General features: G+C 63.6%; 1 protein-coding gene across 2 annotated transcripts in view; it reads right to left on the reverse strand.

Annotated features, from left to right (window-relative positions):
* Nucleotides 1–24,364, reverse strand: part of LAMA5 (laminin subunit alpha 5) — a 58,642-nt gene that overhangs the window by 4,899 nt on the left and 29,379 nt on the right. For both annotated transcript variants that reach the window (XM_077952131.1, XM_028828680.2), the window contains exons 13-61: nt 24,223–24,360; nt 24,007–24,141; nt 23,795–23,929; nt 23,582–23,719; nt 22,366–22,418; nt 21,967–22,072; nt 21,422–21,474; nt 21,226–21,331; nt 20,735–20,834; nt 20,399–20,555; nt 20,115–20,253; nt 19,748–19,890; nt 19,535–19,641; nt 19,262–19,415; nt 18,734–18,894; nt 18,549–18,657; nt 17,303–17,400; nt 17,026–17,227; nt 16,771–16,897; nt 16,063–16,202; nt 15,424–15,539; nt 15,130–15,341; nt 14,524–14,728; nt 14,149–14,293; nt 13,754–13,894; nt 13,458–13,631; nt 13,095–13,196; nt 12,901–12,984; nt 11,226–11,456; nt 10,338–10,451; nt 9,976–10,100; nt 9,704–9,784; nt 9,377–9,591; nt 8,707–8,807; nt 8,316–8,496; nt 8,066–8,215; nt 6,942–7,093; nt 6,762–6,872; nt 5,898–6,009; nt 5,090–5,260; nt 4,701–4,897; nt 3,209–3,325; nt 2,889–3,043; nt 2,408–2,549; nt 2,197–2,299; nt 1,490–1,600; nt 577–756; nt 341–489; nt 97–267 (exon numbers count right to left, since the gene is read on the reverse strand). In XM_077952131.1, coding sequence (XP_077808257.1) covers nt 97–267; nt 341–489; nt 577–756; nt 1,490–1,600; nt 2,197–2,299; nt 2,408–2,549; nt 2,889–3,043; nt 3,209–3,325; nt 4,701–4,897; nt 5,090–5,260; nt 5,898–6,009; nt 6,762–6,872; nt 6,942–7,093; nt 8,066–8,215; nt 8,316–8,496; nt 8,707–8,807; nt 9,377–9,591; nt 9,704–9,784; nt 9,976–10,100; nt 10,338–10,451; nt 11,226–11,456; nt 12,901–12,984; nt 13,095–13,196; nt 13,458–13,631; nt 13,754–13,894; nt 14,149–14,293; nt 14,524–14,728; nt 15,130–15,341; nt 15,424–15,539; nt 16,063–16,202; nt 16,771–16,897; nt 17,026–17,227; nt 17,303–17,400; nt 18,549–18,657; nt 18,734–18,894; nt 19,262–19,415; nt 19,535–19,641; nt 19,748–19,890; nt 20,115–20,253; nt 20,399–20,555; nt 20,735–20,834; nt 21,226–21,331; nt 21,422–21,474; nt 21,967–22,072; nt 22,366–22,418; nt 23,582–23,719; nt 23,795–23,929; nt 24,007–24,141; nt 24,223–24,360 — 6,749 coding nt within the window. The remainder of the gene's footprint in view (nt 1–96; nt 268–340; nt 490–576; nt 757–1,489; nt 1,601–2,196; nt 2,300–2,407; nt 2,550–2,888; nt 3,044–3,208; nt 3,326–4,700; nt 4,898–5,089; nt 5,261–5,897; nt 6,010–6,761; nt 6,873–6,941; nt 7,094–8,065; nt 8,216–8,315; nt 8,497–8,706; nt 8,808–9,376; nt 9,592–9,703; nt 9,785–9,975; nt 10,101–10,337; nt 10,452–11,225; nt 11,457–12,900; nt 12,985–13,094; nt 13,197–13,457; nt 13,632–13,753; nt 13,895–14,148; nt 14,294–14,523; nt 14,729–15,129; nt 15,342–15,423; nt 15,540–16,062; nt 16,203–16,770; nt 16,898–17,025; nt 17,228–17,302; nt 17,401–18,548; nt 18,658–18,733; nt 18,895–19,261; nt 19,416–19,534; nt 19,642–19,747; nt 19,891–20,114; nt 20,254–20,398; nt 20,556–20,734; nt 20,835–21,225; nt 21,332–21,421; nt 21,475–21,966; nt 22,073–22,365; nt 22,419–23,581; nt 23,720–23,794; nt 23,930–24,006; nt 24,142–24,222; nt 24,361–24,364) is intronic.

A 24,364-nucleotide genomic window follows, 5' to 3' on the forward strand; every position in this document is an offset into this window, starting at 1 on the left:
AGCAGTGACAGACACACAGTCGGGACGGGGACCAGGTACCACCCATTTCCAAACAGATGCTGAGCTCGGGCCCCATCCACCCAGCCAGCCCGGTACCTGGCGGCTGCCCATGTACATCACAAAGTGATCCTCGGTACCCTGCCCAGGCTCAGGCTCTGGGCCCTGCAGGTAGAACTTGAGGGCAGTGTAGGCAGCAAGGTCGGCAAGATCCCGTGGGGTGCGCAGCTGCACCCCTGAGCGCCCATTGAACTTCATGGGCACCTTGACCTGCGGGGCACAGTCCATCAGCATTCATCACCACCCTCCCTGATGTGCACCTTCCCCTGGGACTCTCACCCACCTTGCTGGCAGCGCCCCGGGCCTGGGCAATAAGCTGCCGCACACGGCCGATGCTGGCGGACAGGACCAGGCTGGCGTTGTGCGCCCCACGGTTCTCCAGGACACTCAGCTTGGCCAGCAGCTGGGGCAGCGTCTTCTCCAGGCTGGACACTGCACAGAGGGAGTGGTGGCCCTGAGACTTTTACCCCCCACCCTGCCCCGCCTCCCTCAGGGGCACCTCGAGGGCCATGGGCACACCTGAGCGGCCTGCGTCGAGCACCGCCTGGCCCAGGTCCTGGCCCCGCAGGCCCTCATACTGGCCCTGCCACCGCTCCACGCTCTCCTGCACGGCCTGCAGCTGCGTCTCCACACGGGCGGCCACGTCCTGGGCTTCAGCGGCCACAGCCTTGGCGTGTGCGATCTTCTTGCTCGTCTCGTCTGTGGTGGGCAGAGGGCAGGCTCAGCAGAGGCCAGCAGGGACCATTCTGGCTTCATGTCCCCAAGTCCTTTTGTCGGGCCAGCAACAGGGACATCCAACCCCCTACGGATCGTGTGAGACCCTGACACCCCGAAATGCAGTGCAATCCAAACCCATCCCACCAGACGCCCCCTCCATGCCAGGACAGGCACCCAGCCTCCCAGGCCATAGCTGGTCCCTGGACATGTGCCCTGTGTCACCTCCCACCTCCTGGCCCCACCCTCTCTCCTGGGCTTGCTGGGAACAGCCAGCAGCCTCAGGGGTCCCTCAGAAACCGGGTGAGGCCACATCATCCTCTGCTCCAAGCCTCGCAGGGTGGGAGCCCTGGTCCTCACCGCCCAAGGTCTTGCCAGCCCCTTGGTTCCAGCCACGCTGACCACTGTGCCCTCCTGGGCGCTCTTCCTGCAGGGTGCGCCCCAATACCCCCGCCCCAGGCCTACAGCCTCCCACCTACACCTCCACTTCTACCCAAAGCATTTCCAAGCCTGCCAGCCTCCCGACGGCTGGGGCTGTTGTGTGCTATCTGCAGCCCTGGCACCTCCCTGGCAGGCGTTCTGTGTCTGGCCCCAGCTGCCCACTGTGGGGGTCTCTTCAACAGCACAGTGAGCAGTCAGCAGCCATGTGTGGCCAACGCCAGTGTCACTGAGCCTCGTGGTCAGCCGGCTGCGGGAGCCGTGCCCAGGCTCCGAGTACCTGTGTCCATGGCAAGCATGGCCTGCGCCGCCTGGATGCGCGCCTCCAGTTGGTCCTTCTTGGCCCGGACATCTCGGAGCTGGGTCCCGGCACCCTGGAGGGCAGCCCACACTGCGGGGGAGGCAGCTTCAGCTCCCAGGCAGCTTCACCCCCAATATACAAGTGCAGCCCACCTCCACCTTTCTGACCCCAGGAGGACCCAGGCTGACACACAGGCAGACAGACGGACAGGGACACTCAGACATGGAGTCCCTTGGCCTGTGGGGAGGTGTTGAGTCTCAGCGCAGCCTCCGTTCCCACTGCAGGCAGAGCTGTCCCCATCGCACAGATGAAACAATAGAGGCTCAGAAGAGACACCCCTCTGGTTCTGGCAGCTCACACCGTTCTCATTGCGCAGCTTGGCACACATGTGGCCCTCAAGTCAGCAGAGCAGAGGCCACGTACCATCTTGCCCTGTACCCTGTGCCTCAGCTGGTGCCTCAGTGGCAGCCAGTGCCTTGCAGGAGGCTGCTCCTCCCTGGGCTCCCCTGCAGGGCTCCCTGGGGCTGACACACAAGCAGCTGGGGAGCCACCTCCAAAGCCCTCCCACCCCGAGCCACGCTGCGGCGACCCACAACCCCACGCGTGCATGTGGCTGGGGGCTGAGGGTCCCTGAGAGCTTAGATGCCCAGCAGGCCCAAGGGCCCCCATCGGAGCCCAGCACTCACCGAGGCCCAGCCTCCGCTGTTCCCGGAGCACAGCCTCCTCCAGTGCACTGCTGTTTGCCAGGAGCTGCCGGGCTCGGTCCACCAGGCCCTGCCGCACCACTGTCTGTGGATGCAAGGACAGACCGCGGCTCAGACGCGTGGGCCGGGGCTGCGGGAGGTGCAGGCAGTGGGGGCGCTCCTGCTGGGGCTGAGAGGAAGGTAGGGGCCTCACCGCCCACGTGTGGTCTGCCTGCTGCAGGGCCTGGCCAGCAGCATCCTCGGCAGCCTGCACGGCCTGCAGGATGCGGCTGTAAGCGCTGGAGGCCTCGATGGCCCTCTGGGTAAGGCGGTCCTGGTTGATGTCCAGGATGATGCTGTAGTGGAAGGGAAGGTCGAAGGAGCAGGTAAGCACGGGCGAGCAGACACCCTCGGCCTGGCTCTCCAGCCTCCTGCGCTCACGGTCAGCCGCACCCACGCCCGCCCGCCAAGTTCTGCCTCCAGGCCTTTGCCCATGCCTGTCGTCTGCTGGGTGTACTGCTCCTGCCTGCTCCTGTCACTCTGGGCCCCAGCTTGCCATGAAGCTGAGGAAGGCCTGGCTTCTTTGAGGACAACGGCCTCAGCCCCTAGGAGCGTTCCCAAGGCCCTGGGCCCTCCCAAGGCCCAGGCTGCATCCCCAGGGTGGGCGCAGGGCCCCTCCTCTCCTGGCCACACACCTGGACAGGTTGAGCGCCAGCTGGTCCAGCTGCTGTGCGTGGGCCTCGGCGGCCTCCACCAGACGCAGCTTGCTGCCCGCTGGGGAGAAGTTCTGCATCCTCTGCAGCAGTGGGGTCCGAGCCCCGTCCAGGCTGGCGGCGAGGCGCTCCAGCTCCTGGAAATTGAGTGGACTTAGCAGCCCCTCATCCTGCTCACAGCCACCTGATCCACGACCCTGAGGGTGGGCTCTGCACGCAAGTGTGCACACAAAGCTGCCCACGGGCCTGGGAGGGAGTTGGCCATGGATGGGGTGGTGACAGGGGTCAGGGGCTGCACTCACCTCCTTGGCCTGGTCCAGGCTGTGCAGCAATCTGAAGACGCTGGCCAGGGTGTCACTAGCTGCATGTAGAGTGGCCTTCAGGGTGGCATTGTCCTGGGACAGCTCCTGCTTCCTTTGCTGAAGGCAATGCAGGGGAGTTGGGGACAATGAAAGGTAAAAAAAGATTAAAGGATATGATGGGGTGGACAGTGGGGCAGGGAAGGGAGAAGAAAAGAGAGTGAGTATGGGGGGTGAGGAGGGGGGAGGAGGGGAGGGGCAGGACGTGTGAGTGTGAGGGAAGGAGGAGGGGGGAGGGGAAAGTGGAAAGAGAGGGGGAAAGGATGGGAGGGGGTGGGGAGGGACAAGGAGGAGAAGGGGGAGAAGAGAATAGGGGAGGCCAGGGGAGGGATCAGGAGTGGGGAGGGACAAGGAGGGCGAGGGGGAGGAGGAAACAAAAGGGGAAGGATGAGCGGATGGAGATGGGGGAGGCAGAGGACAGGAGAAGAGGGAGGAGGAGGGGGAAGCGGAGAGAGGGAAGAGGGAGAGAATAGGGAGGGGGAGGAGGGAGAGAATAGGGAGGGAGAGGAGGGAGTGGAGAGGAGGGGGAGAGGAGGGGGGAGAGGAGGGGGAGGGGAAAGAAGGGGGGAGAGGAGGGGGAGGGGAGAGGAGGGGAGATGGAGGAGGGGGAAAGGGGGAGGAGGGGGGAAAGGGGGAGAGGGAAGAGGGGGAGGAGGGGGAGAGGGAAGAGGGGGAGGAGGGGGGAAAGGGGGAGAGGGAAGGGGGGAAAGGGGGAGAGGGAAGGGGGGAAAGGGGGAGAGGGAAGGGGGGAAAGGGGGAGAGGGAAGGGGGGAAAGGGGGAGAGGGAAGAGGGGGAGGAGGGGGAAAGGGGGAGGGGGAGGAGGGGGAAAGGGGAGAGGAAGAGGGAAGAGGGGAAGGAGGGGGGAAGGGGGAGGGGGAGGAGGGGGGAAGGGGGAGAGGGAAGAGGGAAGAGGGGAAGGAGGGGGAAGGGGGAGAGGGAAGAGGGGGAGGAGGGGGGAAAGGGGGAGAGGGAAGAGGGGGAGGAGGGGAGGAGGGGAAGGGGGAGAGGGAAGAGGAGGAGGAAGGGGAAAGGGGGAGAGGGAAGAGGGAAGAGGGGGAGGAGGGGGAGAGGGAAGAGGGGGAGGAGGGGGGAAAGGGGGAGAGGGAGGAGAGGGAAGAGGGGGAGGAGGGGGGAGAGTGAAGAGGGGGAGGAGGGGGGAAAGGGGGAGAGGGAAGAGGGGGAGGAGGGGGAGGAGGGGGAAGGGGGAGAGGGAAGAGGGGGAGGAGGGGGGAAAGGGGGAGAGGGAAGAGGGGGAGGGGGAGATGGAAAGAGGGAGGGGGAGATGGAAAGAGGGAGGGGGAGATGGAAGGAGGGGGAGGGGGAGGGGGAGGAGAAGGGGAGGGGGAGGGGGAAGGGGAGGAGTGGGAAGGGAGAAGAATGGCAGGGAGGAGACAGGAAGAGGAGCAGGAGCAAGGGCAAGTCCGGGGTCCTCACCAGGGCTTCCTCCAGGCGCTCCTGGTTGCGGCTGTTGAGCTCCTGGGCCTCCCGCGTGACGTCCACTGCCCGGTTCAAGGCCTCTCGAAGGTCCATGAGACTGGCCTCATGCTGGGCCAGCCGGTCGCGGGTGTGTGTGGCCAGTGCCTGGTTCTCCTCCCAGAGGTTGCTCAGCTGCTCCTGCACTCGGGCCAGCACTAGCCGAGACCAGGGTGAGGGTGGTCACTCTGGAAGCCAGGCTCCTTTGTGACCCCCGGTCTCCACTTGGTGACCACCAGTCCCCTCTGCCCTGTGATACCCACCTGATGCCACTCCACGCTGACCTCCCCCTTGGAGCTCCCAGGTCCCTGCCTCTCCCCACCCCGCCTGCCAGGGCCAGCACCACTCACGTCTCTGCGCTGCAGCCAACTCAGCCTCAGCAGCTGCCCGCGGGGCCCCCAGGTCCCGGGCCCGCATCTCCCAGAGCAGCCGCTCCACCTCGGCCAGCGTCCGGCGCAGCTGCTCGCCTGACAGAGCCGAGGCATTGGCCAGCCCCAGGTGGCCGGTCTGGGACATGAGCTCTGTGGGGCAGGGGGTCATCAGAGCCTGGGGCCACCCGTACTAGTGCACCTGCCTGCTGGCTTCCAAGCCTAAGACCCCGGCCCCGCCACCCTTGGCAGGCCCGCGGCCCAGAACCTAAGTGCACCTGGGTGGCCCCTAGAGCCCCTGGGCCAAAGGCCACGGCTGCCCCAACACCCTGACACCACTCTGCTCAGCTGGCTTCCGAGGCCTTCTCGTCCTTCCCCTCGCCGCCTGGCCCACCCTGCCCCCTGGTCATCTCTCTGAAATGGCACCCCCTGCCAACCCTCAGTCTGGGCCAGCAGGTCCTGTTAGGCAGGCTCAGGGAACCAAGTCTCTCCTAAGTCCTGTGTCTCAGCGTGTACTACGGCACATCTGTGAGCGTGAACATCTAACCAGCACGTTTCCTGGGGAGGCTGTCGAGGGGTCTGATGTCTCCTGGGGCCACCTGTTTGGCCACACGGCTGTGTCGCCGACCTCCCGACCCTGCCCTACTACTGTTCACTCGAGGCGCCGTCTCCCATCTAAGCAGACAGACCCTGCCTGTTCTTCCAGGCCGAGCTTGGCCAGGCACCCCCGCCCCTGCCCCAGGCAGCCCTCCTGGCTCTGAGCCCTGAGCCTGGCTGGGCCGGCCCCTACCGCTCAGGGTGCGGTCCACAGCCCGGATAGCCGCCAACAGCGTCTTCGCCTGGCCCAGCGTGGCCTCGGTGCCGGCCAGCAATCGGCTCGCCTGCTCTCGGGTCCCTGCGGCCTGTGGAGGCAGAACCCACTAGCCCACGCCGCTGGTAGGCGAGGGTCAGGGTGGCAAGGGAGGGCCTGGGGTCTGGGGGCGCTGAGGGTCCCAGGGAAGAGGGACTTCTTATCTATTTAATTCTCTGTCTGATGACTTGTTATTTATCATTTGTTACTTACCTAAAATAATTAGTTATTACTTGCCATTTATTACTTCTTGTCAATTTAATGAAACAGTTACTCATTAAGACATTTGAGGCCAGCCACGGTGGCTCATGTCTGTAACCCCAGCACTTTGGGAGGCCGAGATGGGCAGATCACCTGAGGTCAGGAGTTCGAGACCAGCCTGACCAAAATGGAGAAACCCCATCTGTACTAAAATACAAAATTAGCCGGGCGTGGTGGTGCATGCCTGTAATCCCAGCTACTCAGGAGGCTGAGGCAGAAGAATCGCTTGAACCCAGGAGGCAGAGGTTAGTGGACTGAGATTGCGCCATTGCACTCCAGCCTGGGCAACAAGAGCGAAACTCTGTCTAAAAAGAAAAAAAACAAAAAAGACATTTAAGTGATATTATACACTGTAAACAACTGTATTAAGTAGTTTAGATAGTAATTCAGTGACCTGGTCAAGCCCTAAGATTCTCGAGCTCCTATCCCCTGCACTGACACATGTGCAAGGCATGAAGGAACATCTGCTGAATGAGGACAAGCGAACCACGGGAAACACAGGGGAAAGCCTCCCAGGGCCCTGGGGGGTCTTGGGGCTCCTGCCTGGCTGTCCAGCTGCTGTGCATCCTGCCCAAGGCTTGTGCTTTGCTGCTCCAGCACCTCCAGCTGCTGTGCCGTCTCGTGGCGGGGGCCCAGGGGGCTCCGGAGCTGGCTCTGCGGAGAGTGGAAGGTGAGGGCATACACTGGCCCAGGTTGGGGAGGGAAGGCCGGGACGCTCAGTACCTGTAGGTCAGTGATGGAGGCGTTCAGCCTGTGCAGACGGGCCCAGGCCACAGAGCTGGCATTGATGCCACGCAGTTGCTCGCGGATGGCGGGGAGGAGGGTGCCGGCCCGTTCCAGGTCGTCCAGGAGCAGGACCACACAGTGGTCACACACTGCAGGCAATGTGGGTTCACAGGTCAGTGTCATGGGGTCAGGTCAGGGGAGAATGATCAGCTGGGGCCCTGGGGTCATCCGGGTGGGGAGGGCTCAGCCAGAGGGTCATGAGGTCAGCTTAGGGACACAGGACCCATGGGGAGGTCCCAGGGTTCTGGCAGAGTCATGGGGTCAAGGTAGGAGTCTGATAGGGGTGAAGGGCATGGGGTCACCCAGGGAGAAGGTAGGACCAGCACAAGGGGTTGGGGCCGGCACCAGGGTCATGGGGGAAGCCGGAGGAATGGGTCAGGGTGGGGTCATGAGGTCATCATGGGGTTGGCACAGGCGACTGGGCTGGGATGAAAATGACAAGGTTAGTGGAGGTCAAAGAACAGCATGGGGCTTCCTGAAAGGTCATTATAGGAGTTAGGTCAGCAGGGAACTGAGTGGGTACCAGGAATCCACAAAAGGATGGGGAGAATATACAGTGGGGTGGGGGTGAGGCGGTGGGGCCAGTGGAGGGGGTGGGGCCAGTGGAGGGGCCGTGGCCAGTGAAGGGGTGGGACCAATGGAGGTGAGGCCAGTGAGGGGGCAGGGCCAGTGGAGGGGCGGGGCCAGTGGGGGGGCGGGGCCAGTGGAGGAAGTGCAGCCAGTGGAGGGGCAGGGCCAGTAAAAGAGGTGGGGCCAGTGGAGGGGCAGGGCCAGAGGGTGAGGCGGGGCCAGTGGAGGGGTGGGGTCAGTGGGGGAGGCAGGGCCAGCAGATGGGGTGGGGCCAGGGCACACAGGAAGGCTAAGGACAGTAGAGGGGTACAGCCAGCATTGGAGCCACAGCGCTCCTCAGCATGGAGTTGGACAGGCATGGGTCTCTTGGGAAATGGAAGGCAGCTGGGACCACTCTGGGAGGTTGAAGTTAACACAGGGGTCACCAGGCAGTGTAGGACTTGGATTCCCACTCCACCCAGGTGTGGGGAAGTGGGGTGTTGAGGACGCACCTTCACAGTGGACGCTGTGGTCCCCAGGCCCACCTGGAACAGGCACCTGATGCTGCTGGCTGCAGGTGTCGCAGCGCTCCCCACTGAGCCCTGGGGGGCAGGTGCAGCGGCCCGTGTGAGGGTCACAGCGGCCCCCAGGGCACTGGCAGCCTGTGGTGGGGGGCTTGGGTGAGCATGGCCGGCCTGGGACCTTGGGGTGTCCCTCATTCAGAAGTCCCCATCCACCCTCCTGTGACCTGCCAGCACTCACGCCTGCAGCCCTGCTCAGGGAGCCCCCAGTAGCCAGGGGCACACTCGCGGCACTGGGGTCCCATGGTCCCTGGTCGGCAGTGGCACTGTCCGCTCTGGGGGTGGCACTCGGAGCCCTCGGCGGCTGGTCCACAAGCACACGGGCGGCAGCCCCCGCAGCCTTCGAAGCCAAAATGTCCCTCCTGTGGCACAGGCTGTAGTCACTGCCCTGCTCAGCCCTCAAGACTGTCCCAGACCAACCAGGAGGCCAGGGGTCCTGCCCATCTGGCCCTGCCCCCTGAGGCTCCGCCCATCAAACACCGCCCCTCAGCCCCACCTATCAGCCTCTCCCCAGGCCCCAACTCCAGTCCCCAGGCCCCACCCACCCAGCCCTGCTTACCGCACAGCCTCACCTGACAGCGGTCACAGCGCCGCCCAGTCACACCCGCCTTGCACAGGCATTGCCCGCTATGGGGGTTGCAGGCCTCTGTCCCACATGGGGCACAGTCGCACCCTGCAGAAGGGGGTCCACGGCTGCAGCCCGGGGCCTCTCACCCCCTAGGTAGCCCCTATGCACCCCACTAAGCCCTCACTTCAGTGCCTCCTGCTCTGCCGGTTCCAGGCCGCCGGACCACCCAGCTACCCACTCCTGTCCCAGCCTGGCCCCACTCCCCAGCTGCCTCCGCTGGGCCCGAGGGACCTGCAGACTCCCCACCACGGCCTGCCCTGCTCTGATGGCTGATGGCTGGAGTCCGCTGCCAGTGGCAGGGCATTGCTGGTGGTGTCTAACCGTGAGGGGGCCCTGATTGTGGGGGGAGAGGGGATGTGATCGTGAAATGGGGGGGGGCCTGATCATGGGTTAGGGGGAGGGTCTGATGGTGAAGGGGCCTGATCGTTGGGGCGGGAGAGCCTGATCATAGCGGGGGAGAAAGGCTTGACCATGAGCACAGAAGGCTGACTCCATCTTGTCCTGGCTGGGCCCCAGCATCAGGCACACAGCCTACTTCTGGGGTATGCCCAGCAGGCCTCCCTCCTCCCTGCGCAACCCTCCCCAGGGTGCATCCCTCCCAGCCCGACGCCTACGGGTGCAGTTGCCGGGCAGCAGCGCGTTGCCATAGAAGCCGGGGGCACAGATCTCGCAGCGTGGCCCAGTGGTGTGGCGCAGGCAGCCACGGCAGGCACCCGTCAGGGGGTCGCAGTCGCTGAAGAGCAGGTTGGGGTCACCATTGCCGCTGCAGTCACAAGGCTGGCAGGAGCTGCCCAGCACCAGTGGGTTCCCGAAGAAACCGGGCGCACACCTGGGAGCAGGGTGGGGAGGGGCCATCAGTGGTCAGTGGCCCGTGGCCCCCACCCTCGTGTATCCTGGGGTCAGCACTCAGGCCCTGCCCCGCTGCCCTGGCCCCAGCTCACCGCTCACAGGAGGCGCCTGCATAACCAGGTTTGCAGAGGCACTGGGTGCGGCCACCTCGCAGGACACAGCCCTCGGCAAAGCTGCAAAGACCAGCAGCATCAGTCACCAGGCCCCTGGCAGTGCCCAGGCCCGGGTGAACACACTGTGCTTAGGCTGGAACACACGCCAGGCGTCTGGGGTCCAGGCCTCTGCAGAGGGCAGTGGGAACCCATCCCGCTGCGGGGTGAAGGGAGCGTGGCACCGTCAGGGCCTCATCCCTGGAGGAGCTTACTTGTTGGAAGGCACTGAGAGGGGGCAGGGGCAGCTGACACAGGGGGCACTGGGGTCCTCCCTGCTGCTCACAAAGCCAGCCTGGCAGCGCTCACATTGAGCTCCTTCGGTGTTGTGCTGGCAGTCCTGGGGCAGAATGGACAGTCAGTGCTATGGTAGACACACACATCCTACTGCCGAGTCTGTGCAGCTCCCACCACCCCTGCCTTGGACTCTGTGCCCAAGGCCAGATGGTCCTCCGCTGGGCAACACCCTTCCCCAGACCTCAGTTGACCTGGAAGTGCAGTCCCTAGTCTTCCCTGGCACGCCTGATTGTGCCTTCAGTGAATGTGCCCCCCGCCGGCCCCGCCAGCCCCCACTCACCACACAGATGCCAGAGCCAGGGAGGCAGCGGTCTGAGTGTCCGTGGCACTGACAAGGGACACATCGGCCCAGGAAGAGACCTTTGACGTCCCGATAGAAGCCAGGGGCACATTCCTGAGGGCATAAGGGGGCAGGTGGCATCAGCGATTGAGAGGATGAGGGGCCCCACCCTGCAGGCTCACAGGTCAGACCCTCAGGGATCCTGCAGGCACAAGGCACTGGGAACCCATGGAGTGTGGTCACCGGTGGGTCAGACGCTGGTCAGGAACTCCTGGCCTCGGCTGGCTGGAGGTAGGCCAGCACCTGGCTGCTGTTTGAGGACATGGCTCTCAAAGTCACACAGATGTCCTGTCTCAGGAATGACCAAGCCTTGGGGCTGGTGACCACCCCCTCCACGTGGACCAGGATCTGCTTTTTCCACTCTTTCTAGGAGATGTCCAACCACAAACCTCCTCATACAGAAGGAGCAAAGTTACAGCAGACAGATTAGCAACTGGACAGACGCACAGTGGGCAAGGGACAGACAGAATGACAGGCAGACGCCAGGATGACAGGCAATGAATGACAGGCAGATGCCAGGATGGTCAGTGGGGGATGTCCAGGTGACCCAGTGGGTGGGGACTGGAGTAGGTGGGGAAGGGGTATGGAGGGTGTGTGCATGGAGGGGCAGGCGGATGAGCGGCAGGCAGACAAGGGGCAGGCAGACGGGCAGCAGGGGATGGGCAGGCCCATGAGTTGGCCAGCAGCCTGCAAAGGGCAGGGGCAGGAAGAGAGGCGAGTAGGGAGACAGGAAGTAGAGGCAGCAAGGAAGGGAACACAGGGAAGACGCTGGAGGGAAGGGCGTGCACAGGTGAGCCGCCTCACAGTCTGGTGTTGTCCTGACCTCACCTGGCATGAGTCCCCCCGGTAGCTAGCGGGGCACAGGCACAGCTCCACATTGCTGGCCAGGGTACCCTGGCCTGCTGGGCTGGCCACCTCCAGTGCCACCCTGCGCAGGGAGACAGCCGAGGAGATCTGCGAGAAGAGGGCACGGATCTGCAGCTGCTCCAGGCTGGCAAGCACCATCATGAGCTCCTCACGGGACACAGTGTTGCGAGTCTCCGTGTGCCGGAAGTTCCCCTGTGGGTCCAGGATGGCACCTCAGTGGGGCCACACTCAATGGGACAGAACAGGAAGCCTAGAACAGACCCCCCAACCCTGTAGGGGATGGAGGGGCACAAAGACCACGGGGCAGGAGGAGGTACACACAGGTAGAAAAATCAGTCTCCCATGTGGTCAGCCAGCACCTAGATCCCTGCCTCACACCACACAACAAACCAGCTCCTGATGCCTTAAGAATTGAAATACGGCCGGGCGCAGTGGCTCAAGCCTGTAATCCCAGCACTTTGGAAGGCTGAGACGGGTGGATCACGAGGTCAGGAGATGGAGACCATCCTGGCTAACACGGTGAAACCCTGTCTCTACTAAAAAATACAAAAAACTAGCCAGGCGAGGTGGCGGGTACCTGTAGTCCCAGCTACTAGGGAAGTTGAGGCAGGAGAATGGCGTAAACCTGGGAGGCGGAGCTTGCAGTGAGCTGAGATCCAGCCACTGCACTCCAGCCTGGGTGATAGAGCAAGACTCTGCTTAAAAAAAAAAAAAAAAAAAAAAAGAATTGAAATACACAAAGAGAACAGTCAAACTTCTAGAAGAAAATACAGGCGGGTCCTTTCTGATCAAGTAGTGACAGATACTTTCTCAAACAAGATGCAAAAACGCTTGCTGCCAAGGAAAAAAGGATAAATTCAAGTACATTAACTATAAGACTTCATCAAAAGACAGCTCAGGCTGGGCATGGTGGCTCACGCCTGTAATCCCAGCACTTTGGGAGGCTGAGGCGGGAGGATCACCTGAAGTCAGGAGTTCAAGACCAGCCTGGCCAACACGGCAAATCCCCGTCTCTACTAAAAATACAAAATTATCCGGGTGTGGTGGTGGGTGCCTAGAGTCCCAGCTACTTGGGAAGCTGAGGCAGAAGAATCACTTGAACCTGGGAGGTGGAGGCTGCAGTGAGCCGAGATTGCACCACTGCACTCCAGCCTGGACGACAGAGCCAGACTCCATCTCAAAAAAAAAAAAACAAAAAAGCAAAGAAAAACCAGATGAGCTGTGACATGGGAGAAGACGGTTGTTACTCTGAAGTCTGACAGAGGGTAAGCACCAAGAATAACAAAGAACTCCTCTAAAAGGACGGAAAAAGACCCACAAGTCAAAGAGAAATGGGCAAAAGATGCTAACGAGCAGTGCACGGAGGAGGAAGCCAACAGCGGCTGAGCAGCTGTTCACCCCTCAGGGATCAGGGACTCGCAAAGCAGGTGGGAAGACGGCATCACACCCCAGGGTGACTCCAGCGCGGAAGATGTCTGACAACGGGTGTGTGCACTCCCCCAGCCCCCGCCCGCTTCTGCTCCTGGGTTGTTTTCCACCACAGAGAATGGGCACAGCAGTACTGGGACCCCTTCCGGCCTTCTCGGGTGTGCTGAGGTCTGGGAGGGACCCGGGTGCCCAAGCCAGCTCCCCTCACCTCCACCAGCTGCAGCTGCCCACGGTGAATGTGGCCGGGCATGGGGTATGCCGGCTCCAGGAATGTGATGCTCATCTGGTTGCCCTGGGGAGGCACATGGGTAGGTGAGGGTCGGCCCGGGCCCGGACCACGGAGCCACTGGGCCACGCCCACCACACCCACCCAACCACGTGGCTGAGCTGCAGCTCCCTCACCTGCAGCACCACATCCGGCCTGCTCTCCGTGGGGACAAAGACGTCGCCCCGCTGGGTCTCCGAGTGCAGTTCATAACGGAGGGTCCCACCGTAGGATGACACCTGGAGCCGGGACAGACAGAGGTGATCTGGCCAGACCCTGGCCACAGGCTCAGAGCCCATCAGCAGTGGTCTGGGCACCCCAGGCACAGGGCCCCCGAGCTGGGCCTGGATGCTCATCCTACCTGGGACAGGGCCTGGGCACCCTCGTGGACCCTCATGGAGCTCCCCCTCCCTGGACAGAGCCCCACTCCTGGCTCCCAACCCTCTCAGGCGTCCTGGCCATCCTCAAAGTGCCTCCCCCAGACCGGATGCCCTGCTTACCCGGTCCCCCAGGTAGGAGGGTGGGGCCTGCCAGTACAGCTCGGGGAAGGCCTCAGGCACCGCCTCGGGCACGTGCCGCAGGTCTGCACGGAGCATCTCCGTCCCTGGCCGCCGCTCGTGGGGCACCACCTGCCGGTCAGTGCTCAGCAGCACCCAGCCCTCCATGTCCACGAACTGTGGGCACATACATGTGGGTGCACACGGGTGGATGCCCACACATCACAGGGCCCCATCTTGCGTCCAGTCCCACATACACCCTCCCCGAGAAGGCGCTGCCCTCAGTCCTACAGGCGCACCTCCTGGCGGGTGTAGGACGAGCTCCGGCAGCGCTCTGTGGCCCCAAAACAGAAGCAGCGGGTGCAACCTTTGGGGTTGGCAGCATCCAGGGAGAAGGTCCCAAGGCTGCACTGGTCACATCTGGGGCCCTGCACATTCTCCTAGGGATGAGAGGACAGTGAAGGTGGTTGGCAGGTGCCAGGTACCTGACCCCAGGTTCCTGGTAACCACTTGCCCGTGAAGGTGGTTGGCAGGTGCCAGGTACCTGACCCCAGGTTCCTGGTAACCACTTGCCCGTGGGGATGACTCTCCCAAAAGCTTCCGGGAAGCCCCAGCTGCCCAGAAAGGCCCATAAGGACACTGTTTCAGCTGAGGCCGGAGCGAGAGGCCAGATCCGGGCCCAGCCCTCACTCACCTTACAGTAGCACTGTCCTGTGAGGGGGTCACACACACCAGGCGCAGTGCCCGCCTCGTGACAGTCACAGGGGCGGCAGTGGGGGTAGCCATGGAAGCCCGGAGAGCAGGTATCACAGCGACGCCCGGTCACGTTGGGTCTGCACCTGCGGCAGGGACAGGAGCTGAGCCCCCTCCACTCCCGGTCACTCACACCAAAGTGAGACTTTGTAGGCACCCCCCACCCAGGCAGCATCCTCCCGGAAGTGGAGGAGAGGGCACTGCTGCACCCAGGGAGCACGAATGGGAGCAGGGCGGGGGCCAGGACCTGCTGGCGCAAGGAAATGCTGTCCTTAAGGCTGCCAGGGGCCACGGTGATCCCGCTCTGGGCTCTCACTTGCACTGGCCGCTGTCTGTGTCACAGGTAGGGTCTGTGAGCTCCTGGACACCGGGCCCTGAGCAGTTACACTCCTCACAGCCGACCAGGGGGTGGCAGCCAAAGGTCTGGGGCTGGCACAGCAGGCACTCAGGCGGGACGGTGCGTGGTGGGCAGATGCACTGGCCCGTGAGCTCGTCACAGAGGCGGGCGCCGCAGTCACAGGCTGTGGGACGGGCACAGGGTTTGCTGACCCCTCTTCCCAGTCCCGACCCTCTCAGAGGCTCTGAATGCAGCCCTAGGGGATGTGGCGGTGTGGCAGGGGCGGGGGACAAGAACAGGGACCCCTGCCCTGGGAGCTGAGCCTTGGACAGCTCCTGACGTGGGGGCAGCTGCTCAGAATCAATGTCGTCAGGGACTGTGGACCACCTGCTAGTCCCTGAAACCTTCTGCACAGCCCACAAGCTGGAGTCCTGGGCCCAGGCCTGCAGACGGGGCAGCAATGCTGCCCTGCCAGGCTCTAGAACATTCTCCTGACCTCTGTGCCTTGCTTTCTGGTCGACCCATCCCCCTTGGGCTCTAGCACCAACTCCTCGCCACTGGGCACCCAAGGACTGGGGTACTCACGCCTGCAGTTGGGGAAGCCCCAGTATCCGGTGGCGCAGCGGGAGCAGTCACGGCCAATGACGTGGGCACGGCAGGGACACTGGCCCCCGAAGGGCTCACACGTGGGGCCTGTAGCACCTACTTCGTGGCAGCCACATGGCCGGGCTCCGTTGTTATAGAAGAGGGAGAGGGAGGCAGCAGCATTTCGGCAGAACAGGGATGAGCTGCCGGGGCTACATGGAGGGGCGAGCGGTGAGGCTGGCTGCCGGCCCAGACCCCCACCCTGGACCCCTGACCTGCCAGAGCCCAGCTCACCTGATGTGGTAGCCCTGGGCTGCACAGTGGCTGATGAAGTCATAGGATTTGTCCAGGGGCTCCTCCCGGAGGTAGCCAAAGCTGTAGACATTCTCAGGGACCACGAGGACATAATCCTAGGGGGTGAGGCCTGGTCACTCTCCCGTGGGCCCAAAGCCTGCAGCGGGGAGGCCCCCAGAGGCTGGCTAGGACCAGGGTCCTGCAGGCAGCTCAGAGTCCCGGCAGCAGCAGCACAACCCAGCCCCAGGCCCTGGCTGCTCAGGGGAGGCCACTCCAAGCCAAACAGCAGCTTTGGGGGTGTGAGGAGGCAGCAGCATTGATGAGACCTCCTGGTCTCTGCTGGTCACGCCTTCCTCCTCCCACATCTCTGCTGGTCACGCCTTCCTCCTCCCTCTCCCTCCTGGAGGCCCCACCTCCTCCAGGAAGGCCACCCTGACCAGCAGGTTGCAGGGTGCAGGGTCCAGGGCCCCTCTGGAGCCTCACAAGGTGGATCAGGAGGTCCCCAAAGGCAGGAGCTGCTTTGCTGGGCACAAGGCTGGGCCTCAGCAGGCCCAGGACGGACCCAGCCCAAGTGTACCAGAGTGGTATGACAAGTATAAGAACAGCTGGTGCCTGAGCAGGACACCAGCTGGGACTCACCAGCCAGAGCCAGCGGCCCTCGGGCACACGCACAGTCACAGTGAGCTCGCTGTGGGTCACGTCCAGCAGGGCCTGGCCCTCACACACCACCAGGGTGCGGCAGCCGTAGCCATGTGGACAGAAGCTGGCGTTGGCATGGCCTGGGTGGGGGAGAAAGACAGGGTCAGGCGCCCATCTCCAGTGCCTCCAACACACCCAGAGGGTTGAAGACGGCAGCGTCTGGGCAGCCAAGGAGTGCCCGCTAGCCAACGGCCACAGGCATGGGACGTGCCCAAGAGGTCTGCAAGGCCAGCTCCTCATGTCAGGGGGGTTGGCCGCGTCATGACCTACAGATGTCACGCAGGACACCTCTAGGTGCCGGTCAACTCCATGTGTGGGACCCCAGGCTTGGCCAAGCCAGGAACCAGACAGACACAGGGCCGCACGTGCTGCCAGCGACATCCTGGGGCAAGTCCTCAATTCGCCACGTGCCATGGAGCACAACGGGGCTTCCCAGCGCACGAGACAGAGGCGAGACCCAGGCTTTTCCGGGAATGTGGGGGACGGGTGGGGGCTGCAGCCTGCAAGGGCAGCTAGTTTGAGAACTGACAGCAGGATAGGATCATGTTGCCTGTCGCTCAAAGCAGGCAGCACAGGTCACGCTGTGGCGCAGGCGTTCCAGCCTCATGGTGTGTGGTAGCCCCTCCAGCCCACACCCCAGACACTCACCCTGCCACACGCGGCCGGCGTTGATGAGGACTTCCACGGGGAAGGTGGGGTGGGCTGGCTGGTAGCCGTGCAGCAGGAAGGCGTAGCGGCCCAGCGTGGGCACATGGGTGGTGAAGACCACGGTGGCCTGCAGGGATGGGCCCCAGTGAGCAGGCTGAGCTGTGAGCCCCGGCTGCCCCCTGGACCACCTGCCCTGGGTTGGGGCCCAGAGTCCTGCCCTGACACCCCCGTCCCTCTAGAGACCGTGGCCCTCACCTGGGGCTCACGCAGCAAAGTGGGCTCCACATCAGGGTCCACGGCGGTGGGGGGCCGAGGCTGGGGTCCGGTTGGGGACGTGGCTGGCATGAGGTCCTGTGCCTGGGTCAGCGGGAGACCGGGCGGCAGCGGGATCACCTGGCAGTCCCTGAGGATGATGGGCTGGGGCGGCTTTGGGAAGCGCGAGGGCAGACAGGCGGCACTGGTGAGAGCAGTGGGTGAGTCAGAGCCAGCCCTGCCACTGGGCCCTTGGCCACACCCCTCCCAGCCCCACTACCTGCTGGGACCAAAGGCTCCGTGGCTGCTGATGCAGCGGACCCGGGGCTCCACGAACTCCGGGCTGAACTCCTCCATGGGCACCAGAGTGACCCCGTGCTACAGGCAGAGGAACGAAATGCTGCAATGCCCGTGGGGCGGGGAGGATGGGGAGTGCAGGCGGTACAACGCGGGGGCCGGTCACACAACTCAGACCCAGGAAACTGCAAACCCAGGTACCTGACCGAGCCCTGCTCTTTGCAAGAAGCCCTTGCCCCTGTTCCGGCTGCACAAACCCCAGCCCTGAACCAGCGTGTGGGCCAGTTCCTGGGCAAACAGGCCTATGTGGCTCCTCCCACGGCCCTCTTCCTCCCCCTCGTCCTCCCATCCACCACTGTTCCCCCACCCTTATCTCAAGTGCTGCTCGGTGCCACCAGGCCGGGACAGGCCTAGCTCTCCCAGGACCCAGCCCAGGCCGGCGCTCAGTAGGCACAAGCCGCGAATGGGTGCTCCCTCCCCGTGCGGCCACGCAAGGTTGGTGTCTCGGAACACAGCAACTTATCCGCAGACACAACAGTGGGAGACGCGGCTGCACAGAACATGTTGTGTGGCATTTATAGAGAGCTCCAGGCCAGGTGCTGTGGCTCCTGACTGTAATCTCAGTATTCTGGGAAGCCCAAGTGAGCAGATCACCTGAGGTCGGGAGCTCGAGACCAGCCTAGCCAATATGGTGAAACCCCATCTCTCCTAAAAATACAAAAATTAGCTGGGTGTGGTGGTGAGTGCCTATAGCCCCAGGTACTTGGGAGACTGAGGCACGAGAATTGCTTGAACCCAGGAGGCGGAGGTTGCAGTGAGCCAAGATCTTGCCATTGCACTCCAGCCTGGGCGACAGAGCAAGACTCCATCTCAAAAAACAAAAAACAAAAAAGAAAGTTCCAGAACAGGCAACCAACCAACACCGTCTGTGCCAGGAGGTGGCTGCCCTGGGACCTGGGGGCATCTAGAGTGGGGCCACGTTGTTCCTGGGCCTGGGAGCTGTGACTGCAGGTTCTTTCCTGAGCACATGGAACAGCTCGGGGGGACATCAAAAGGGACTGAATCCACAAAGCACTTGCAGGAGGGGTTCCAGAAGAAACATGCTGGGCACGAGTGGGTGCAGCTGCCATGGGGACCTGGGACCCCAACTGTCCTCTCCCCTCTCATGCATGTTTCAAATCTTCTGAAAGCAGCTGACCCCTCGGGGTGGGGGTCTGAGGGGTCTTTACCAGGTAGAAGTGCGCCTGCTCAGCTGTGAGCCTCACGTTGGCCTCTGAGTCCAGGTGGAAGACGGCCAGGCGGTCCTGGGTATCCCGGGCAGTGCCCCGGCACAGGGTGCTGTGGGGGGAGGGTGGTCAGCAGGTGGGGCAGCCCCGGGCGTGCCCTTACTCCAGCCCCACCGGCTCCTACTCACCTGTACAGGCAGGGGTGCAGGGAGAGCAGCCCCTGCTGGGGCGCCCGCTGTGGGGTGTGCACGGCCACACCCACCTCCTGGCGGGCATCCTCATTGGCATACTCCACCACCAGGGCATAGCGGCCCGGCTGTGGCACTGCCACCTGAAGCTGGACATCCACCTGCAGGGAGGGCAGGGTGACGGGCGGCCCACAACCCTTCACCCTTCCCACCTCCCTCCCCTCCTACTCCAGCACCTCCCTGACCTCAGGGCCTGCCCCTCAGCCGAGTCCTGCCCTGGCGATGGGACAGCTCCAGGCAAGTGGTGGGGGCTGGGCTGTATGTAGAGGCCACAGCCGACCCCATGTACAGACAAGCACCGAGGTCACACACGCAGGAGGCAGGAGGAAGGGGCGCCCTGCCTGGGTGCTGGGCTCCATTGCCTTAGGCAGTGCCCTGCTCCTATAACCTGCCACCGCCACAGGACCCCCAGCCCCTGGGCCAAGGTCCTACAACACCCATTGCTCCGTGGGGTCCCAGGACACTCACATCACTGCCTGTGCAGGTGACCAGTGGTGGGTGCGATGGGCTGAGCTGCTCCGTGGGGCAGGGCCGGGGCAGGCTGTTGTCCTGGCGACACAGGGCCTCCAACCCCGCGGCCGAGGGGAAGCCATCCAGGGGGAGGTGTGTGTAGAGGAGGCAGCTGGGGGGACACAGGCTGTGGTCAGCCCCAGGTCCCCAGAGAGCCTGAGTAGGGGAAGCCAGGCACAGTGGGGGTCCAGGCAGCCCTGACCCCGGTCCCACCGCACGCGTGAACCTCACTTGTCGCCAGACTGCTGGGTAGAGGGGCGGTACGTGCAGGCCTCGGTCACCCGCAGCTGCAGGAGTGCCGCCTCGTAGTATGCGCTAGGCAGCAGAACCACGTAGTCCTGCAGGGTAGAGGTAGCTCTAAGAGTGGTGGGCCCCACCCCCTGCCCCTGCCCCTGCCCCTGCCCCTGCCCCTGCTCCCAGCCCTCACTCCAGCCCCTGCCTCACCAGGAGCACCCCCTCAGCCTCCACAAGCAAGGCCCAGGTGCCAGGGTTCAGCACGAAGGGCTCTCCGAAGCCCCTCTGGGGCACGGTGACGAAGGCAGGTTCTGTGCTGGGCGGGAAGGCCACGGGCTGGCTCTGCGCTGTGCCTGGGGGAGGTAGGAGTGAGACTCCTGAGCCCAGCCCTTGGGGCCACCCCAGGCTACACCCCTACAGGGTGGGGGATAGGCTGGTCCTACCACCTACATGAGCCAGAGGAAGGTGGCGGGGCTTGGGAGTGGGCTGGGCTGGGTAGGGCAGGGTAGAGCAGGGCAGGGTGGGGCAGGGTGGGGCAGGGCGGGGCAGGGGCTGCGGCCCAGGGACCCCCACTCACAGTTGGCGCAGGCGGCCAACCTGCCCTCCTCTCTCACAGAGACTCGCCCGCTCACACTCACGGCCCCCCGGTTGACGTATCGGAAGATAAGCCAGAAAAGGTCGGGGGAGGTCAGGTTCAGCCTGGCCACGATCCTGGGCTGGGTGGGCGTGGAGTGTCAGGTCACTCTCCCTGACCACCACCAGCCTGAGGTCCGGGCCTTCAAGGGGCCTGCCCACCCCTCCCTGCCAGCCACGCCTGGCTCCACGTCTATGCTGAGCCTGGGAGGGGGGCACAGCGCCCACCTGGACAGGTGCCATTTGCGCGTAGCCCCTCCAGCTGAAGTTCTCGAACTCAAGGGGGTTGAAGCCAAAGCGCACAGCGTGACCCTCAGGTGTGGCGGCCTCCTCCAGCTCCAGGCGCAGGTGGTGCAGGTCCGGGAGGTAGTGGTCCCTCACAGGCCTGGCCACAGCAGGGGCTGGTTAGGTGCAGCCTGGCTATCCCATCTGGCCCTGCACAGCGGCCCCGAATCTCCAGAAGGGGCAAGGCCTCACGTGGGCCTATGGTGAGGGACACAGAGGGGCCTGGAGGATAAGCTGCCTGCCCCGCTCCCCGCCATCCAGTGCGGAAGGGGTACCCACCGGCTGCAGGTGGGGCCCTGGGTGTTGGGGCGGCACCGGCAGGCACCCGTCCTCGGTTCACAGCTCTGCCCCAGGGCACCGCCAGCGTCACACCGGCAGCCTGCGGGGAGAAGGTGGGAGGTGAGAGGCTGCCCAGCCCCCACCAGCCTCAGGGGCCCCTCACAGCCAGACTGAGAAGCCTGCCTGGGGCTCTCCGGACGATGGAGAGTCCAGAGGGCCAGGGTGAGGGCGAGGGCAAGGGCGAGGGTGGGGGCGCTGGGATCTGTTAGTGTCATCTGCCCGGGTGCAGGACAGGGGAGAGGAAGCCACGCATCTGGGTGGGAGCTGCGCCCCCTCTCCCGCACCCTGGCACAGGCTGGCACCAAGGGGCAGCCATTCATCACCCAGGCCTCATGCTGCCCAGGCTGCACTCGCCCCTCCAGGCCTCGGGTTCCCCAGCATGAACTGAGGGAGGCAGGGCCGTGGTCCGGGATGAGCGAGGAGGCACTCACTGCGGCAGCCGAAATAGTCAGCCTGATCCAGTCCAAAGAAGCCGTCCTTGCAGGCTGCGCAGGCCTGGCCACACACGTGGGGCTTGCAGAAGCATTGGCCGGTGCCCTGGGGGCCAAAGGAGGTGGTGAAGTGGGGCAGGGGAGGGTCCTGATCCGCGTGCCCCCAAATCCCCCACACCTTGGTCCTCAGACTCACTGGCTGGCACTCAGCAACTCCACCCAGCGTGCCCCTGGGGTCGCAGCTGCAGCCTGGGGAGAGCAGAGCGGGACTCAGACGCTTGGTGGGGCAGGAGAGCCTGGCTCCAGCCCCCCGAGGAACCCCCATGCACTAACACCCCTCCAGAGCACACTCATGGGCTGCAGCCCCCCAAAGAAACCCCATACCCCAACACTCCCTCTAGGGTACACTCATGGGTGCAGCCCCCCTGAGGAACCCCCATACCCCAATACTCCCTTTTAGGGCACACTCATAGGCTCTAGCCCAAGGAACCCCCGAACCCCAATACTCCCTCAGGGCACACTTGCACTCCCCTGAGGAACCCCACACACTTCCCTTCAGGGCACACTCATGGGTACAATCCCCCGAGGAACCCCATACCCCACCACTGCCTCTAGAGCATACTCAGGGACTCTAGCCTCCCCAGGAACCCCTGTACCCCAACACTCCCTCCAGGATACACTCACGGGTACAGTCCCCCAAGGAACCCCTATACCCCAATACTCCCTCCAGGACACACTCACGGGTGCAGCCCTCGGGGTTGCTGGGGCTTAGTCCCCAGAACCCAGGTTTGCAGCGGTCACAGCTCGGCCCCTCCACGTTAGCCCGGCACACACAGGGAGCCTGTGCCTGGGAGAGGACAAGACGGCAGGTCAGAGTGGCTCCCTGCTCTCCCACCCACAAACCTCAGCCATAGAGCCCAGAGAAGGGGTAGTAAGGGCTGAGAGCCCTCACCTGCCCCCGCCCCACTCACAGGAGTCACCTGCAGTGGGGGCAGAGGACCAGCCTAAGCAGCAGACAGGCCCTGGGGTTGCCATGGCAACTGAGCAGCAGGCAGGAAGCCCTGGTCTCACCCGGCTGGGGACTTTTAGCTTGACCTGTGTCCCCACCCACCTCCCACACACGAGCAGATTTGGGCTCACCTCAGGAAGGGCAGGATCCACCAGAGCCAGACCAGCAGGATGGCAAGAGCCAGCTGTGAAGAGAGGACCAGGCCTTGGTCATTCCCTGGTGACCGACCCTGAAGGCCAAGGGCGTCCCAGGCCCAGCCAGAACCCACAGTCCCACGGGAGCTGAGGACCAGCACAGGTGCCCCTCATCCACATGGACAGCCTGAAAACACACATCTCCCTGCTCCCTCTGCAGCAACAGACGTGCCACCCCACCACACAGCACCTGCTCATGGACACGCATGCAAACGTGGATACCCGTGGACATTCCACACACAGTGTGTGACACACATCTGAACAAGCACACAAACGCACGTGAAAACGTGCCTACTACACGTGTACCAACACATGCACACACCTGTGAAAGGATATGAACATGCACACCCACACTTACGAGAAACGTGACACGTGCACCCACTTACACGACACACAAACCCACTTAGGCAACACGTGACACGTGCACCCACACTTACATGACACGCAACACGCACACCCACTTATGCGACACACAAACCCACTTAGGCAACACATGACATGTGCACCCACACTTATGCAACACACAAACCCACTTACGCAACACACACTCACACTTACGCAACACATGCACCCACACTTATGCGACATGCAACACATGCACCCACACTTACATGACACACACACCCACTTATGCGACACACACCCACACGACACACACCACGCACACCCACTTAAGCGACACACACACCCAGACTTACGCGCCTCACGACACATGCCCCCACTTATGCAACACACAACACATGCACCCACACTTACGCGACACACAAACCCACTTACGCGACACGCACACCCACTTATGCGACACACAACACATGCACCCACTTACGCGACACGCACCCACACTTACGAGACACGTGACACGCACACCCTTACGTGACACATGACACACGTACCCACACTTACAAAACACAACACACGCACCCACACTCACAAGACACGAGAGGAGATGCACAGCACGCAGACACGGGCAGTACACAGACACTCCCGCACAGCATCTGAACAAGGCACGAACACAGCATGGGGACGTAGTCGCAGTACACGCAGCACATAGATGCATGTGAACAGCATCACAGGAAGGCAGGCAGCATGTGAACAGCACATAGACCCACAAACAGGCCCGGCACCTGGTGCACACAGCCACCTGCCCACTCACCTTCGCAGTAAGGGAAGTTGTAGGCACCTGGCACACATGTGTCACACCGCAGCCCCGTCACGCGGGGCCGGCAGCTGCATTGCCCACTCCGGGGGTCGCAGGCTGCGTGCAGGGAGCCTTCGGCAGAGCAGTGGCAGGCTGCGGACAAGGATAGTTGTGGGCATGCAGTGGAGACCGCACCCGCCTCCCCCTGCTTCCTCCCTAGGCACTCACGGACACAGCTGGGGAAGCCATGGAAGCCGGGGCTGCATTCCTGGCAGGCGGTGCCTGTGTAGCCGGGGCGGCAGCGGCACAAACCTCCTGCCCCGCAGAGCTGGTCCAGGGCTCCCCGGGGATCGCAGGTGCACGCTGCGGGGGAACAATGGGGTCAGGCCCTGGCGTCATGTGGGTGGCAGAGCCCCTTCCTGCCCTGGCCCTCTGCTCACGTTGGCAGTTGGGGAAACCGTGGTAGCCAGGGTGGCACTGGTCACAATGAGGTCCAGCAAACCCAGGCTGGCATGGGCAGCGGCCGGCCTCGTCGCAGCCCTCGGGCAGGGTTCCTGCAGGGCTGCAGCCGCACACTGCAGAGTGGAGCAGGTGTCATGGTAGGCCAGGCCCACGGGCCTCCCCTACCCGTGCCCACAGGGAGAGGTGCCACTCACACTGGCAGAGAGGGAAGCGGAAGTAGCCAGGGGCACAGCGATCACATGTGGCCCCCTCGAAGCCCTCTCGGCACCTGCACCGGCCTGTGTCAGGGTCACAGCGGTCATCGGCCACTCCAGGGCTGGAACACTGGCAGGCTGC

Source organism: Macaca mulatta, chromosome 10, assembly GCF_049350105.2.
Source record: "Macaca mulatta isolate MMU2019108-1 chromosome 10, T2T-MMU8v2.0, whole genome shotgun sequence".
NCBI classification, from domain to species: Eukaryota; Metazoa; Chordata; class Mammalia; order Primates; family Cercopithecidae; genus Macaca; species Macaca mulatta.